The following is a 19,556-nucleotide window of genomic DNA, read 5'->3' as shown; positions in this document are numbered from 1 at the left end:
AAAAAGATCTCACCTTCTTCTTGTCTCTCATGGAGCCTTTGCCTCGCACCATGATCTTGCAGCCCGTCTCTGCCTCCAATTGTTTGGCTGTCAGGCCCCGGGGCCCCAGAATTCTTCCCACAAAATTGAACTGTGAAGAGACATCAAAAGGTAAGGAAAACAAGAGAATTCTTTCAGTGGAAAACATCTGCATTTTATACATCTGGTATGAGGATCGCAGAGCTGAAAAGCTGAAACGGATCTGAAATCATTTGTGTTGCAGTCTCGCCGTGACTGTGCTTTATCACTGTGCACACGCATAGCTCTGATATTTTAGTCATTATAAAACTATTTAACTTGGTTAAAAAAGACCTTTAAAAACTAGAGAGGCAGAGGCAGCCACAATCACATCCTCAAGGTTACAAAACACAGACCATCATCCCCTCAGCTAATGCTTCTCCCATATGGAAGTTTTGGCAGAGCTCGACGTAAACTGCAGCATGGTAACATAATTGTATAATTCAATCAAAGGGACTTTGTAAAACCCTGGCAAGAATGCGAGGAATGTTTAATCCCCTTTTATTGAAAGGGGAACATCTAGAGACCAAATGCGGTTTTGGAATGTACCATTTGCCACGGGGAAGCCTTAACTGTGCTCCACCCTATTCCTGCACTGACACAAGTCACATGGAACAAATGTAACCTAACAAAGGGGTCAAAGTGTCATAGAAACACAAATACCTACCATATTTAACAGCCAATATGACTTTGAATAGATACAGGATGTACACGAAAGTGCTTGTTTGTTTGCTTTTTAGTCCAATCCAAATTCATGTTCCAATTGATTTCTACATGATTTCTGCTTTAAAAGTCAAACAAAACAAACCTGACATGTGGGACTATGAACAAGCAACAATAATTTGTATTCTGACATTGACATACTATTTTCAAAAACCAAGTTGGTTTGAACCGTTTCCACTAGTTTCCACAATCAAATCGAATACCGCTAACATTATAAATTATGTTTTTCGACATCTCGGTAGGGAAACCACCAGGCAAGCATACTGAATGACTAGTGAAGCTGTGATTCGACCCATGGCGTGATTTGTTGCGCTGCCCCTTTAACAGTCGCGAGGCCAGAACATTGTGCTTTTTGGCATTTGTGGGCCAGTGGCAGCGCCGCTCTTTCAGCATTTAACCTTATCTGTCACAAGGGTTGAGTGATAAGCCAGGCAGCTGCATCTCTCTCAGGGTCACAATGCATTCTCTTCCTTTTAAAGCTCATGTCTTCTCGGGCCGTTCACAGCTGCTGGGGGTCGTTGGCTCTCTGTGCTGTATATTTAGAGTTGAGCTCATCAAACTACTGTGTGGATGGCACTGTCTGTCTGTCTGTATCCTTGTGTTAATGTCGTTTTTAGGCAATGTTTGTGCAACTGTTGACTTCATGAACTTTTTGTCAATCAAGATGTTTTTTGCTACCTTCCTGTCATTCTGATTGGTAGGCCGTGTAACAGCGAGATGAGTCACCGCTGGTCTACTTAACCGCACAGAATAAATGACAGAAATGACTGCTAGTGTATAATCTCCAAAACAAAGGGACAACAGCAGGAAAAAAGAAAAGAGTCGGATAGAGGGTGGATATATTTTTGTGTTTACAGCACAAAAATACGCTTTACTAACATTATAAGTGGACATTGAAAAAAAAAAGAACGTTTTTATTTGATCAAAAATACAGTAAGATTCTGAAATATTATAACTATTTAAAAATAACTGATAATAATTCTATTTGAATATATTTTAAAATGTATTTTATTCCTGCGATGATAAAGCTGAATATTTAGTATCATTACTCCAGGCTTCAGTGTCACATGACCCTTCAGAAATCATTCTAATGTTTTTGCTGCTCAAGAAACATTTATTATTATTATCAATGTTGAAAACAGTTGTGCTGCTCAATGTTTGTGTGAAAATATTAATGTGCCCTTGCTGAACAAAAATATAGAAAAAAAAATAATAATCAACAACAACAAAAAAAAAAAATCTTACTGACCCCAAACATTTTAAATACACCCATTATATGGACTCACAGATTTTTTTAATTTTTTTATTTTATTTGTGTTCATCTGAAGAAAGCAAGTCATATACATCTGGGATGGCTTATTGAGTTATTGATGGAGTTATTGGTGAGGGAATAATCATTTTTGGGTAGACTTCCTTTAAGAAAACAAAGAAAGTCACAGAATCCTAACAAAAAGTAAACAGTATTTTTAACAAGTTCAAGGCTCTTAATGAACAACAATGAAGCATTGGAAAAACCTCATTACCAGTCGACAGCTAGAAAGAAAAGAGTGGGAAGAGGATGACAGACTGAGGCGACGGCCTGAGAATCATTCTGAATGGTCTTTACATGGAAACAGTGAGAGCATGCAGAATAGAAATCTAATCATCATTCCCCACCCCTCCCATCTCCTCATCAAAGTCCACATTTGTTTTCACACAGACTATGCAGGCAGGGATAATGTTCTAGATCATTCTCTCCAAAAGGCGACGGAGGACAGAAAGGCCAGTGACCTGCATGTCTCTCACCCGCACTTGGCACTGATTGTGGGATGGTGGTAACCCTGACAGGTTCCCGCGGGATTATCGGAATTCTGGTTCTATTACGGGGAGCAAAGTCACTCTCAAAACAAGATGATTGATGGCTGCAAATAAGATAAGATTTGTTGGGCCCCGACTGATCTTTAAAAGACAACGGCCAACAAAGTGTAAAGAGGAAAAAAGGTAGAGGCAAAGCAACAAAAAAAACAAAACAAAAAAACAGGGAATAACAGTATCTTACATTTGCTAATCATGTACATTTGTTTAAAACCTTGCAAACATTAGATTTTCTGTGACGTGAACACTGAAAATTGAATTGAATGTTGATTAAAGGCGACTCTAGCTGGTTGACAGTTATGTTGAAATGTCAAGAATATTCCAGGAAGCATCAATAGAAATATTTGAAAATAAACAAAATCAATAATGTATTGCACAATATGCCACTATTCTAGCAAAAGTACTTGTGTAGTTTGTTCATTTAAATTATTTAAAATTGCAAAATTTCCAGCTATATTGAAATTTAAAAACAAACAATCTTTATATGAATCAATTTTGTCAAAAAAATTTAATAATTTATTTTATTTCAGCAACATTTTTTTGTACATTTATTTAAAAACATCTCGCCAAATAATAAAATGTGCCTTATTTTGAAGTGGGCCAGTGAAAATGTTGGCCAGGCAATTAAAGATCTCATAGGCCTGAGAAATCCCTATTGTTGAGCCTGATTAATCACAATAACTGGGTAATATTGCACATGAACCAGACCCATTGGTGCTGCTGGTGTGCTACTCCAAATGACTTTGTTGCTTTATGAATCTGTGACCTCAATGAGTCACTCAACAATGGGAAATTCTGAGCAGGTTGTCAAAATGTATCACATTTTAATACACTAGACACCAGACATCAAATTGGAAGTTCCTGTGTTTTGTCATCCATCAGGCTAATCTATTCAAAAGCTTTTCTTTCTTCAAAATGTGTTTACTTGACGCAAGAACAGCATCAGAATGAGATGTTTTACATTTTGTGAGTTTCAATTTCTCTACATAACTTTTCAAGCAAGTTAATTTTGCACACTTTCTCAAGTGCTGTCAGTAGTTGGTTGGGTTTCACCCTAATATAGAGGACAATTCACAGAGGTTAATTATAACTAAATGAGAGATAAGGGAGAAGCCCCAGTAACGCATCTCTCATTCAAACTCGATTAACCCTGACCCTACTATCGCTCTTATCAGCTCTTTAAAATGGCAGAATCGTGAGAGCTGACAGCCAGAAACACTCCTCCGTCTACTTAACATCTCCTTAAACTCAGTCTCAACCCTAAACCTGTTCAAGATCAAACGAGCCAGATAATCGCCCACTGTGAAAACGTACATCCCAACACTTTGTTCAGTTCATATATAAATGTTTCAGATCGGACTCCTCGCGTAATCCACTATTGGGCCTGATGACCGTTTCTGCATGAATTATGTTCTCTGAGAAGAGTGTGAAAGCTGCCCTTGCATCGAGATTTGAAAGTCACGATGTATTCAAATTAGAAACACAGGCTGTGAGTCAAACAATGCCTAGGATTGCAGTATTAAGCAATATTTACCATGCTAATTATAACCATTTGATTATTGCTGTCCTGGTAGAGACGAGTTAATTGGATCAATCTGCTGCAGGCTTCTCATGCTCCCCTGAGTCGACGTCTAAGGTAAAACAATCAACGTGCAAAAACCCCCCTCCAGAGGATCCACCTGTGATTATAGACTTGAAATAAATGTGCTTTCATGGACAAATTACCAATTTTCTGTCATTTGAGTAATCTAAAAAAAAACATGTGTTAACACTAAGACATGTCTCTCTCTTTATTTACATGCACTAGTCAGGGTGCATTTTAAGAGGTAAAAATGGCAGTTTCGGTACATTACTTTTCCAGGAATACCATGAAGTGGCAATGATCTTATCAAAATAATAATCTTCTATGAAGCAGCTTTATTGACCTTAATGTTGCATAAACATGCCCACACTGATGGAGATTCAACATTTAACTGCTACTCAACAGTCTATGAGTTGGAAGAAAACAGCAAGGACTTTGGGCAGGATTTGGGACAGGGCCAAACATTATTTTTGCAATTCCGGGAGTCATTAGTGTCAGAAATGGTTTTCTACTTTTTACTTGCTGCCTTTACAAACCATTGGCATAAATGTGTTGATTCTGTAGAAAACATACACTGTCAGAAATAAATATTTAGCGGTACAACAGATTGTTTCTGTGCAGTAGCCTTAATGAGACAGATTTGTATCTTATCTACCCCTAAAGACTGCCTATTAGTATATTAGGTGTGCATATTAGTATCTTAACTGTACCTATTAGTATCTTATCTCAGGTTTAGACTACACAATATTTTTGTCTGTTATGATAGTCACTGTGTCAGATTATTAAATGTTTGTTGTGTCGTGAACAAGAAACATGTCAGACTACACGTTGCTTCCCGACCAATCATCACTTGTCGTCTTTAACAATGTGCGTGATGTCATCAAGAAGGTGGAACTAGCGACTGACTTCTGGAAACAAGAGCGTAAACAAACAATGGCTACAGAAGCCGCGTACATACCGGGTTGCTGAAGCGGCTCTGCTATCATTGGCCAGCATTTATCTTTTTTCACTCTGTCCTGGTAGTCCCTCAAAAAAACCTTATAAAGGCAGTAGGACTGTTGCCATCTCCTCAAACCTTTCCTCCATTGCATAATTCCACCTAGCAGCAACAATACCATCGTCTCTCTTTTGGTGTATGAAAGCGGAAGAGCTTCTACTTAGAGATGTGACGTGTGTTGTTTACGAATCACCACGACACCCTACCTCAAACGGATCGTGCCAAAATTGGGCTGCTATCATGTAGTCTGAACCTGGCATTAAGGTATGTGCTCTTTAGGGTAAGATGGCATACAAAAGGTGTACTTTTAAGGGTACTGCCCCACTAACAAGCTCATTTTTTAAAACTTTTTTTCTGACAGTGTAGCTTCTAACTAAACATTTCTAAAAACTTGATTTAAGTTACAATAGCAGTGAGGTAATACTTACATCTGGGAATTCTTTTACAGGCACGTAGAGTTTCTCTTGGAGTTGTGCAATGGGCCCCACAGCATCTGGGAGCTCGGAAGTCCTTTTATCTGTGCCGTTCATAGTGTCATTGTACATGTCCTTCCGTACCCGTCCAATTTCTGTCAAACAGACACATTAAAAAAACAATTATTTGGAGGCTTAATCCAAAAAAGTTGCCTCATCTATCTTTAAAAACAAAGAAAAGTTGTTTTTGTTTTTGTTAAAAATGACTTGCAGAAGTCTTGATGAGTTCATGCAACTATTTAAATATAAAAACAACTCCCAAAGGGCATGAGAGCCCAGCCAGCCATAGAGGAGCTAGCGCGACATGATGTGCATTCACAAAGAGTGAATCAGACACCAGCCTTTTGAATGCTTGCTGGTCCAAACCGAGGAATTCCAAAGAGACCAGCTTAAAAGACTGAAGCAATAATTATTTTTTAACTAAAGCTCTTTAGAGGATATTGGGAAGAAGCAGCAGTATATTAGAATGGATTTACACCGATGTACAATATGGTTCAAAATAACAACATCAAAGCATGGCCCAGGCCTACAGATTAAAATGACCTAAATATAACCCTGATCTGAGCTAGCTGTAGCTTGTTGGGCTCCCATAGGATCCTCCCAGAGTAAAGCAGAGAACCTCAACAAGATCTCATAAGCAATAACTCAACAGTACTCAGCAGGATGTGGTCTTCTGAACTCCACCGACACCACCCCTCCCGAAGAACGAACGGGATTGTTTTCATATGACTTACATAAGTGAACGCAGGCATGTAAGCACATTTACACTCAATTACATGCAACACATGCTCTTGGCATCTAACCATGTGTTCGATCCCTGCCATGAGACACAGCGTTTTCTGATTTACAATGTTTTAAATGAATCCAGACTGCACTGTCACATTAGGACTGGTTTCATCTGTTCATATGCTATCATTCAGAATAAAGCTGATTAAATAAACCCTCAGAGTAAAACCAGCCATTTGAGGTCCCACAATGAAGCACAAATCCAAACATCAGCTCAAACTGCTCAAAGCCGATTCATTTACACATTCTGGGACTTACTCGTGAAATTGGTATAATTGGTCACTTTACATTGAGTGTTGAAAGGGGATTAAACAGTCAGTCAGAAGTTTATATTGGGTTTTGTGTGACTCTGCGGCTTAACATTCCAACAGTCTCGACACTTTGGATTAAGTATGATTTATCCCATGAGTCACAAGGGCTGGGCGATAAATACAATATTCCCATCTCAATTTTAATGTTTTTTGTTTGCCCATTAAGTTGAAGGGATAGGATAGTTCACACAAAAATGAAAATTCTGCCATCATTTACTCACCCTCACAAGACTTCATCTTCGGAACCAAAATGACCTAAATGAGATCTGTTTCTTATATAAAGTGATCGTGTCTCTTCAGATGACTTGTATTAAAAAGATCAATTCATTTGGATATGGATGACATTTTTGATGCATTAAATCTTTGGTTGCAGGGACTTTTAATGGATGGACAAAAATGATGAGAGAATATAAAAAAATATCTTCATTTGTGTTCTAAAGATGAACGAAAGTCTTATGGATTTGGAACAACATGAGGGTGAGTAAATGACAGAATTTTTATTTTTTGGGGAGAACTACCTGTCATAAGCGCCCGGTTTCACAGACCAGGCTTAAGCTAGTCCCAGACCAAAATGCATGTTTGAGCTGTCTTAATTGAAAGCAACTTGAATGGCATATCTTAAAATATGTCAGTGCCATTGATTTGTCTCAAGATGCACACCAGTAATGTTTTTTCTGAGGCACATTTATAAAAGCTACTTAAATGTCCTAATTTAACTAAGGCCTAATCCTGGCTTAATCTAAGCCCTGTCTGTGGAACCAGACCTAAATGTTTTTAAAATTCAGAAGAAAAACAAATGGCTTTAACAGGGAATTCAATTCTGGGAATCAGTTTTGTCCATTCTCCATTTCAAAGAATAGATTCAAAACTCAATGATTTGTTTGCATCACACAAACATCTTAACAGAATTCTTTGCATGCTATTTCCATATATTATTATTAATATATTGATACAAATTAATCTTAACATTTTTTGACATATTGGGTTATATATATTGGTGCAAATGAAAACGATCAATATTATCAATAAATAAAATAAATCAATCTTATTTGTGTTCAATTGGTAAATATCATATGTCATATACTATATCATACTATATGGAAGCAATCACTTTTTTGTTGAGATGGTAATTTCTCATATTTAAAATAAAAATACAGAACTGCATAAATAGAAATGCAAATTTAAAAATAAATACTATCTGTTTTAACCATATGTATTTTGTCTGAAGAACAGCTGAGGTGACATAAGACATATAATTATCCACCCCCAGTTTGGCTGTTATTAGCACAAGCTTCAAGTGCACTAAAAACAAACATTAGAGGCGACTGGTCAACACTGCCAACCACAACATACACAGACAGTGAGATAGTCCTTCCTACTGCTGCTGCAGACCATCATTTACGTGTGTGTGTGTGACAGAGAGAGAGAGAGAGAGAGAGAGAGAGAGAGAGACGACTCTGATTACAGTTTGTGTTTGCTTGCTGTCATCTGAGTCTGTCCAATACTACAGTATGATACACTTGGTCTGGTATGGCTGTGAGCGAGCAACAACTACATCACTGCGACATAAATATCACCTCCATAATGCCAGCAGATCCTGCACTCTAAACACACAGCGCTACGGATAACCTATTCAGTTGCTGTTATTTACTAATGGCACACTGTCATGCGTCTGGTTTAAATTACTTCTTCTGACAACTTTTGTATTTTTCACACTTTCAGTGTCAGCCATGGAAAGTTTGCACCTATATGATGCTTTCAAACAAGCAAATTTGGATGCAGTTTTTAGACTTTCTGAAACTTTTGACTTTATAAACCTAAGAATTGGAACGCAGAGATATGTGCTGGCAGAAAAACAAGCGTGATTTAATGTGAGATGTCAGACACATTCTTTGGTCGTTTAGGGAACAAAAGTGTTGTTGCCTGCGAGAGCTGGCGGTCTCCAGACCATGCTGGACGCTGGATAAAGACAAAGCGTTTACTCAACCAAACACTGCTTCATAGTGTGTGCCATTACATAAGGTTTGAAAAGATGTGTGCACATACACACACACAAATTCATATAAACAACAAAAGTGGAGATAACAAGAAAAACAACACTATGAATGAATCATTTAAGAAAGGTTGTCAATTCAAATACTTAACAGGAATATCAACCAAGTACGCAAGTACTTTCTTTATTTGAATGAAAGAACACGCTGCACAATATTAAAGAAAATCTTGATATGCAATATTGGTTAAATATTGTGATATTTGATGTGCGATACGATAATGCTTTAAAGGTGCAGTGTGTGAAATATAGCGGCATCTAGTGGTTCGGTTGCGAATTGCAACCAACGGCTCAGCCCCCGCTCACCCCTCCCTTTCGAAGAAGCTACAGTGGCCAAAACAAAACAAACATGTCGTCGTCTGAGACAGCAGAGAGTAGCCAGTCAAGCAACGAGGTTTCTTTACAAAGAAAAAATAAGACATTTTGGCCACCGACCAAGAGTGTGTACCATTGTCACTGTTTCTGTCCCACAGAAAGTGCTAAAGTTGGACAAACTTACCTGTCCAGCAGAAAACAGGCAACTTCGCTGTAGTTTTTAAAACATTTTTCTGCTTCAACATCGTCCATCTGGAAAAAGCCTTGTACGTCAGAACGTAGGCTCACTATTGGCCAGCATCACACACATGACCAGCGTTGACCAATAATGAGCCTACGTTTTGACGTACAACCCAGAAGCGCTGCACTGTTACACTATGTGAACTCACTCAGAGGCCCACACAAAAGAAAATGAATAGTTGAATAAAGTCGTTATTTTTGTTTGTTTTTTGCGCAAAAAATATATTGTTGTCGCTTGATAAACTTAAGGTTGAGCCACTGTAGTCAAAAATCAAAAATATCTTAATCTGTGTTCTGAAGAAGAACGAAAGTCTTACGGGGTTGGACCAACATGAGGATGAGTAATTACTGACAGAATTTACATTTTTGGGTGAACTAACCCTTTAATACAGGATTTGTGTCGTCGTATGTCCAGACTTCGCCTGGCTGCATCTTGTTTTCTCTTCTTTGCCGACGAAAATTGCCTCTTTGTCGGCTCTTGTGCAAAATTATCATGTGATCCTCCATTTGTTAAAATTTCACTACTTACAATCGTACTTCGTTACTACTACTACTTCGTGCGTATTGCTACTACTACTACTTCGTGCGCAAATTGCCTCTAAAAACACCAACTAAGAAGAAGCAAAAACAACAGAGTGATGAAACGCACTCTGTAGAGAAGTTTGTCCATTTAGGGCTACTGTAGAAACATGGCGGCGCAAAATGGCGACTTAACATGTAAGGTGACCCAGGTCATTTTAATGTCAGTATAAACCAAGGGGGGTTTAGGGCTTCAGGTTGGACATTATGTTTAATTAACAACAGAAATGTAATAATAAAATGTAAAAATAAAACACTGCCTAGCCTTCTCTGTATGAATTAAATATACACTGATCATTAAGCACACAGATTGAAGAAGGTTTATTAGGCTGCTGTCACTTTAAGAGCTGCATGGCTCCAATATGTTGTTACATGCGCACTTTCTTTCTGTGTAACTGTTTATTCCATTGACTGTGACTGACATAACTGACTGTGTTTACGTGAAAACTCACCAAGATGGGCATTCTGACATCATTTTGTGTGTATTTGGCCATATAAACTGCAGAAGAGTTGAAATCGTGATTACGCACTGTCCGAGAGGCGGCTTCACTGTGCATGTGTACTTATTGCGCCTAATAACATCAAGCATGTCACACGTATGTAACGGTCATGTGTCCAGTCTATTCTCTGCTGTCTGCTTCTACCTAAAACTTAGACCTTTTGAAGTATTAAAATCATTCAGTTATAGTAAGCCATTAAGAAATGCTTAACGCGATATGTACATTTTCAATATATCGTGCAGCTCTAATTAAAATGTAATATTTCAAAATACTGTTTTATTGGCCTATTGTGCCCATTCCTAATTCATCACATTCATCATATTTCTGCAATGATTATAAGTTCCCCACTGATTTATCAAAGTCTTAAATAAAATCATTTTATTTAATTAAATATACACAGATTCTTAGTCAGACACCAGAGAGTTTTAAGACTTTGGAACAGAAACAGATTATTTCAGTCTCTAACACACAGACATCGAGTTGACCATCTGTGGCAGTGTGGGAGAGATGAGAGACGCTGAGATGAACAGAGGAAACATGATAAAAGGTAAAAAAAAAAAATAATATAAAATAAAAGCTAGAAAAGGTTGCAAGAGGGATGAAAGAGTAGACCGCAAACCGTGAAACCATCTGGATAATCGTCGACTGCCAGGAAACTGTCCGACTCCTCCTCCGTTTTCACACAGAGAGCAGACACCACAGTTACTGCAATTGTCAGGCTGTTAGTGACAAGTGTAAAAACAAATGTGTACATGAAAGAACAATATTTCCCTTTGCTCTGACAATATATCTTCAAACCAAATACCTGTGGTGAAAGCAGATCTGTTTCAACTGCAACTACCGTCATTTTAGCCAACAATTAATGACTTAAAAATGCAACGTACATAAATTATTCTAATTAACAGCATTTTGAATGCTTGCTGTGTTGACATCTCTTCCATGCATAAAAAAAAATCTGTCATTATTTAATTGCGAAAGCCATGCATGATGAACAGACACAAATTTAAGTCATGTTTCACTGAAAATCATGCCTTCTGCCATAGCTCTTAAATCAAGCATGATTGACGATGGCTGACCATGTGATGTGCCACAAGGACCAATGAGCTCTGATGATGTCATTGACATCCAACCTGACACGTGAAGCACTGAAAGGCACAATTTTTCACTCAAAAGGTACAGCGGAGTGCAGGATTTTCTGAAAATATAGACTAAACATTTGATCTGCTCATCAAAACTATCAAATGACTTAAAAACATATACATATAAACTGAATTTTGTAATGATTAATATAAATTAAGATGGTTCAAATGCTTCTTTTGACTATAAGAAAAACAGTAATACAGATTTGGAACTACACGAGGGTGAGTACATGTACACGACAGAATTTCCCATCAAGGTCATCTTGATTCTCCAAGCAATCAGGAAATTTGAATGTGCAGCTTGCGCTTATCACTCTGATTGTGTTGGTCAGCAGTAACGTGCTATTGTGATTGGATGATTGCTGATTGAGTTTAGGTTGAGAGAGACAGAGGAATTGTCTGGTGGTGTCAAGACGACTGTGGGGCAAACTGGCAGTTAAGGGTGAGATAAGTATTGAGTATTTACAGATGCAAGCTAAGCTGCCTGGAAAGAGCAGGAGACTGATGAGATCACTGACACGCTTGATAATCAACATTTATCTTATCAAAGAAAACGGCCAAAAGGGAGACAAAGAAAAACACACAAACAACTGAAAAGCACCTTCACAAACACACAAGACACGAGGATTGACACTGAAGCTAAGATTTGACCTGAAAACGACATTATGACTGTCACTTTATAGCTCAAGGTCATGTCGGCCACTGCCAAACAAAGCAGATTCACTCAGAAAAGCCATTGTGAAAAACTGTCTGATGGTCAGGGAGTCAGATCTAGTCAGATTTAAACATCATTAAAACTATTTTTTCCCCAATATTGTTTGAGATTCACCTCTAAACCTCCCTAGCAAAACCCAGATATGTTAAATCCCTTTGTGGATGAGTATTTATTTAGCTTTTCTCTGGGAAAGAAAATCAATTGATGCCAGTAATGATTGTTATTCCACAGAAAAACATTTGTCATAACTAAATGTAAGAACTTGTGCTGACCTCTGAAACGACTTTTCGGCAGACATCACTAAACCCTCTTATTTTTATACCACTTGTCAAAGTGACCACTTTTTATGATGCAATAAATTCCTGATGGATAAAATCATGTCTTGAAAAATATAAATATAATAAAATATCAACTACCAGTCAAAAGTTTGAGGTCGGTAAGATTTTTTTTATGTTTTTGAAAGAAGTCTCCAGACAGTTCTGTCAAAGAAGCATTATCTACAGAACCAGTAAAATGATGTGCCTTTCACAGATCTGAGACCAAAATGAAATGTATACACCCGAAAATAAATGACAGTCGGAATGGGATTTGGAATGGGATCAGTGCTTAAACAACAAATTACCAAAATGTTGGGACAAAACATATATTCCCTTTTAATAATCGCTGGGATCAAGTCATTTGCATACAATGCTGGATATAACACTCAAGACTTGCACATACATTTTTTACTATCAAGATAAAATTCCACAAAGAGTTCCTCTTGTCAGATTCCACTGTCCATTAAACACATATGTAATACTTCTACCCCTGTGAGGAACATGTTTTATTCTGTTGATACTTTTGAAAAGGTTTTTAACCAAGTAAATCCAAATTTAGCCTTAAGGTTTTTAGAGAAAAAAAAAAATCTTGATTATGATTTCACATTTCTAACTTTAGTTAGTGTGTAATGTTGCTGTTTGAGCATAAACAACATCTGCAAAGTAACGACGTTCAAGTTAAGCAAAGAGAGATATTTCTTTTAAAGAAATTGCTTTTTAAGGAATACAACAAACGCCTGGTATGGACTACACGACATTCCTCCCGGGTTAGTGACATCACCAACCCCAATATTTACATAAACCCGACCCCGGAACACGATTTATAGATTATCAAGACAGAATTTACTAATCAAAGACTAGAAGATAACTACACATAAGCTACATAAATGCATCAACTAACCATTCAGGAATGTTGTCTACATGTTGTCACTTCTTCTTGAGTCTCTCCATCTTTCTGAGTCCGGTTTGAACATAAAAGACTAAAAGTTTTCGAAATTTTCAGTGCATGTCTGTGTGAGGTAATAAAAGCTGCTAAGGACAAGAGCTCTTGTTGCTCCGCCCCCTGTGCCGGGAGCAGCAGCTCATTTGCATTTAAAGGGGCTCACACAAAACGAGGCGTTCTTTAACATTCTTTAACATTCTATATAAAAGAATGTTAACTTTAACATTCTATATAAAAATATTGGTGGGGTATTTTGAGCTAAAACTTCACATACACACTCTGGGGACATCAGAGATTGATTTTACATCTTGTGAAAAGGGCATTATACCACCCCTTTAAAAGATAAAAAAAAAAAAAATGTAATAGCTAAACCTGGCTCTCGCCATTAACATAGCCAAAGAAGTTGGCTTGGCGTTAAAAAGGAAAGAAAAAAAGAAAGAATTCTCTTTTTTGCACCATTTATTTGCATTTATTTGATAAAAAAAATACTAAAAACAGTATTATTGTGAAATATTATTACAATTTAAATTAATGGTTTAATATTTTAATATATTTGTCAAATGTAATTTATTAGAATTTTGCAACCATTGTCACATGATCCTTCAAAAATCATTCAAATATGCTGATTTGGTAACATTTCTTATTATCATCAATGTTGAAAACAGTTGCGCTGCTTTTTTGTAGAAACCATGATACATTTTTTTTTCAGGATTCTTTGATGAATAGAAATATCAAAAGAACAGCATTTATGTGAAATATATTTTTGTAACAATGTAAGAAGTTATTTTGATAGATTTAATGCATCCTTGCTGAATAAAAGTATTTAAAAAATCTTTTGAACAGTAGTCTAAATGTAATAAAATATTGCTTTATTATAAAACGTTTTCTAATTGCAACATTTTCTGATGCTAATAAATATAATAACTGGTGTGACACCCTGATGGAGCTTTTCATTTGGTTGAACAGTGATTTAAGCCTTTTTCATTCACCTGTTGCCCTCACCCCAAACCCTGATCCCCTGGGACTTTCAGCATCTCGCTCTGTCTGTGTCACGGGATCTGGCTAAGGAGGTAATAGCTTAATGCAGTCAAAATCAAAGACCATGGATGTCACATGTAGTCTGAATCGAAAAGGTCATTTAACTACACTCACTCACACATTCATTCATACTGAAAGGCATTTCAGGGGAGCATGAATATATGGAACAATCATGAACTTGTTAAATAATAGATACATGGACACAATTATATGTGACAAAATGTTTCCTGGAATACCCGATACTCTCTCTCTCTCTCTCACACACACATATATTCACTTGATCTCTATCTGTGGAACATTCAGCACTTCTAACAGTCATGAAGTGATGACAGACTCATGAAGAATCATGTGATCTTTGCTCCACTCCACTCTGTGTGTGCCCTTGTCACGGTCATATGATGCATATAGGTCAGAGAGGCGTCTCTTCATTGCTCATGTGCCACTCTATGTTTGGACGGGGTGACCAGAGCACCACGCTTTACAGTTTAACCGAGAAGACCATAATATGAGGACAATCAGAGGTCAAGAGGCACTGGTGAAAATTCTAACTTTCACCCCTTTAGGAAATACATTATGCTATGGAGACATTTAGAAAGACAGACTTAAATACACGCATTAAAAGATACCCCACCAGAAAAAAGAAAAGAAAATCACAATGTTCAAGGCACTTTATAAATGGGATGCAAACTTTAACCCAAAGTATTACACGAAAACACAATCAAACGAATACATTTCTTCATTTTATGCACTGTAAAAAAAAATTTTTTTTTTAAGTCAGTAAATTTTATTTAAGTTGAAATTACTTAAACATCCAAGTTGATTCATTGTACTTAAATATTTAAGGCAGCAACTTTTTTTACAGTGTGGTAACCATATACATTTTTTCTATTTCATTTCAATGTTTATTTAAAGTGTATTGATAGAAAACACAATCCATTTAAAAAAATTTTTTATTTATTGGAATCATGTCAATTATTTTATACATTTTGCCTGTTTCTTTTGCTGACCATTTAGAAGTTAAAATAGTTTTTTTGCCCATATTTTGTACCCCATTTATTGAAAGTGCCTCCAACAACAACATTTGAGCAATGTTGTTAACGCAAGCCCAATATTATTTATATTACGCAATAATAAGAGGCAACAGAACAGTTGCAGTAAAAAGCACATTTTGCAACAATTTCATCTTTGAATCACTAGTAGGCCCCCTGGGGCTCCGAAGTCTCTTTTTATATCTAAATCAGATAAAGAAAAGCCAGTGTTTTCAACGAGAGGTTCAACACTACTTCTGGATTCGCTCCCAGATATTTTCCTTCAATGATGGCATAATTACTCAAATAATTCAATTAGCTGCATACCAGCAGAATATACTGTATGTTCCTCAGAGGGAACTCAAAATAAGTGAGAAGAAAAAGAGCAGCACTTGGAAAACCAACACTGGAGATTTACAAAACCCAGAAGAGTGCACAATATTAAATAATATGGGGTTATAAAATATTATGTGTAACAAGCTGTGTTCATTTAGAACACAACAGACAATGCATGCAAGAACAACTGCTATAAACAGTAGCCTACATTTTAAATAATTCAGAGATAAACCTATAAGAGCAACTAGAAACTGTAAGGATGCCTTGAATTTTAGGTAAAAAATTAACACATTTGAAAACTGCAAACCCAAACAATGGAGTTCTCTGGCATCATAAAATCCAATGAGCGTGTTGAAAAAATAGCCTGTGCTCAAGCAAAATACCAAGCTCAGTAACCTCTTTAAAATAACCTGACAGAACTGGATCCTCATTTAAGGAAAATATATGAGACACTAAAGCTATACCAAATGTAGTGGGTGATTCAGAAACTGTGATTGTGAGAAGAAAGCTAGATCAAAAAAAGCTCAACTTTGTAATTCCACCTGACAATCAACATTTTAAGAGCTCCCAACAGTTTGTGATTTGCTCAGCTGAAGAGAACAGATAAGGCTAAATTAGCTCTAAACAGAGGAACTGAAAACCCTCGAGTTTTGTGAGTTTATTTATGACACATCCTTCAATATGCCACAAGCTATGGGTGAGCAATGATGAATCTAGAGAGATTTCAGTGTACCGATAAAGCAGAGACAAAATCCACTCTAATATGGATTGCAAGATACTCTATATATAAATCTAACAGATCACCCATCTCTCCATGAAAGTATTGCAGTGATAACATTTATATTATTACACTGGATTATCAGCAATAAACTGGGAATGAAATAAACCAGGGCCATGGGCTGATTAGAATGAGAGGGAGAAAGAGAGAAGTGGTTCTGTTATCACATCCTTAGCTTCCCCTGCATTCTCAGAGGAAAACTGTTACATGCGTTCTGCGCAGCATTTGAATATGTTAGAAGTGTCAACTCTGAGCAAACTCAAGCTTTTCACTTTAAGTACAAAACTTCTTTTACAATACCATCCAGGTCTGGAGAGCCTAGACAGATGTCGTGCCACTGTAGTACGTGTTAAAAATAGCCATACCTCTAAATTCACAAAGCAAACAAGTAGGTTAGTCTCGATTACAGCCACCAGTTCCCTAAATCGGAGTAACATCCAACTGCGTCATGGCCCGTTATGATATTTTGTAATTGAATGCATCTGTGCTGATTTAATAAGCTTGCTGCAAAATATCTCAGTGTGTGTGGATAAGATTAAAGACATTTCCAGGTCATGTAACGGATTCATTTGAGCAAATAAAAAAAATAAAAAACTTTTTCAGCTATGGTCGTTTAAGGAAGAAATTATACTGTCTGAAATGTTTCTGAAGCCTGTTAAAAAAAAATCAGAACATGGTCATTACCATCATTGTTACAGTCTGAAAGAATGAATAACCTTCTGTAGTGATAAGCAAATGTGTTCTTTCGTTCATGAAATAATCTTTTTTTTTTTAAATAAGCCATGTCCTCGAATAAATCGCTGTTGTTTGCTTCCATGGAGACATCTATCTTTCGTTCATCAAAGTCCCTTCCTTTTGACTGCTTTCCTGGTTTCAAATACTGACTAAATCGCTTTAAAGTAAGAGCTGTGAAGAATAATTTCATTTGTTGGATCAATTGAAAGAACACACTTCCTTCACTGAACAAGTCGTTGTTTTGAGGCAGCACAGAGTTAGTCTTGTTCACAATAAAGAAGAGAGAAATTATGTGTAGAAATTACTTTGACTCTAATATTGCATGACAGAAGTCATAGCTTTTTCCAGCATAGGACAAATGTGCTGTTTGTGTTCTATAGGAAAACATGAATGAATGATGCATAAACAGTTAGGTCCATAGTCTCATAGTGGATTAGCAAGCAAGGAAATTTTAATAAAGTAGCCTATCATAAGACTTGATGCTTTCAACGAATCAGGAGTGAATGATTCAAAGACTCACTGATAATCATATGCACTTGTCGCCACCCATTGGCGTAACAACACAGTGTAACTTGCTAAGTGTAGCCTACGTTACTTACTAAATTAATCGTATAACGAATAAAATACAATAAAAACTCGAATCACTGGAATGAATAAAAGTGATCAAAATATATTTTTACAACAAATTTAAGAGCTTTTTTACAACAACACTGAAACAGAAAAATAACAACACTGACATTTTTAGGATAGCCTACATCTGCGAGCATCCGCAGTTTTTCCAAACACATTCATCCGTTCTTTTTATAAAATACCAGAACTCTCACCTTCATCTAACAGTCGCTCGAGATGGTTGAAAATGCCACAGAAGTTTGGCAGGCTGCTCATCAGTTTCTTGTCATTCATGAGCTGCATCAGATAATCAGGAGTCGGCTTAGGCTTCTCCTTCGTTTCCATTTCCCCAACCATGTTTAAAATATTGGCCCAAAAAAAAAGCTAAAAAAAAAAATGCGTTAAGCTTTGGAAAAACACGACAGCCCCCCACAAAAACGCAAACGGAGGGGTTTTATATGTTTTCCGTTTTATTCCAAACTTTTGACACGATGTTGCTACTTTTCAAACACAAAGTTCCAACTTTGTATCACCCTCAATCATCCGTTTAAAAAAAACCGATGACGCAATTAACGAAACGAATCTGCGCGAAAGTTCTTATTTGTTTGTAGAATGTTTGCAGTCAAATAACTCCAAAAACTCCCGCATGCCCGCTGAGATTTGTTCGTCTCTCCTCTTCAACAGAGTATGTTTTATAGCCACCACACCAAACCTCTATCCAGGCTGTTGAAAACAGCTTCTTCTCCTCCCAGGACTTTTTCAACCACCGTCGATGTGTTTCAGAGCACTTGAATAACGGTTTTAAAGCAGGGGCAATGTTCACTTGTAGGCTCTACCTCTCGCGCTGTGGAATCTCCTTTAGTCGCGCGCGCCTGATGTTTCTGTGTTCAGTGCCGTTCTCTCCCAAAGCTGTCTGTCAGTCACATGATCATGATCAACCCTACACTGCTCAACATTGCCATCGTGCGAAGTCGCCAATGGGAGGAGAAACCAGCACAATCTCTCTCTCTCTCTCTCTCTCTCTCTCTCTCTCTCTCTCAAACTTGTACACATACAGTATACTTGAGGTTGAGGAGGAGCTCCCATTCACAACGTTTTTCTTACATTAAAGTCATTATGAATTCTACAGACTCTTTGTATGGGAAGCCAGCCAGGGGCTAGAGCCTAGTTGTTGCCATTTTTAAATGAAACATTCCCATTAAAAATACAGTTTGTGACAATATGCCATAGCGAGAATATGCAAAATATGTAATTGGACATTCGAACGTTCTGGCAATGTTCTCTTAAAGTTATGAACAAACGTTATTCTAGTAACGTTAATATGACATTCATTTAAATTGATCTGGTCTTTAATAACGTCATCAAAATGTTAGCACAAAAAAAAAAAAAAAAAACATTGTTTTTGAATGTTCATAAAACATTAAGAAAAAAACGTTTAATAACAGAGTGAG

The 19,556-nt window shown here is 37.0% G+C and overlaps 1 protein-coding gene across 6 annotated transcripts in view; it reads right to left on the bottom strand.

Moving 5' to 3' along the window:
• qki2 (QKI, KH domain containing, RNA binding 2) overlaps positions 1-19,053 on the bottom strand; it is a 36,867-nt gene extending 17,814 nt beyond the window's left edge. For 3 of the 6 annotated variants that reach the window (XR_014201029.1, XR_014201030.1, XM_082151659.1), the window contains exons 1-3: positions 18,321-19,049; positions 5,642-5,781; positions 14-130 (exon numbers count right to left, since the gene is read on the bottom strand). Coding sequence is in view for 4 of the 6 variants with exons in the window: in XM_082151659.1 (XP_082007785.1) it covers positions 14-130; positions 5,642-5,781; positions 18,321-18,462 (399 nt within the window). In the remaining 2 variants the exon portion in view is untranslated. Of the gene's footprint in view, positions 1-13; positions 131-5,641; positions 5,782-18,320 lie in introns of all 6 variants that reach the window. The other 3 variants (XM_082151656.1, XM_082151658.1, XM_082151657.1) reach the window with 2 other exon arrangements.
• Between the last annotated feature and the right edge of the window lie 503 nt (positions 19,054-19,556).

Source organism: Leuciscus leuciscus (genome assembly GCF_965113295.1).
Source record: "Leuciscus leuciscus genome assembly, chromosome: 21".
In the NCBI taxonomy this organism is placed as follows: Eukaryota; Metazoa; Chordata; class Actinopteri; order Cypriniformes; family Leuciscidae; genus Leuciscus; species Leuciscus leuciscus.
This window is presented reverse-complemented; position numbering and strand designations above follow the sequence as displayed.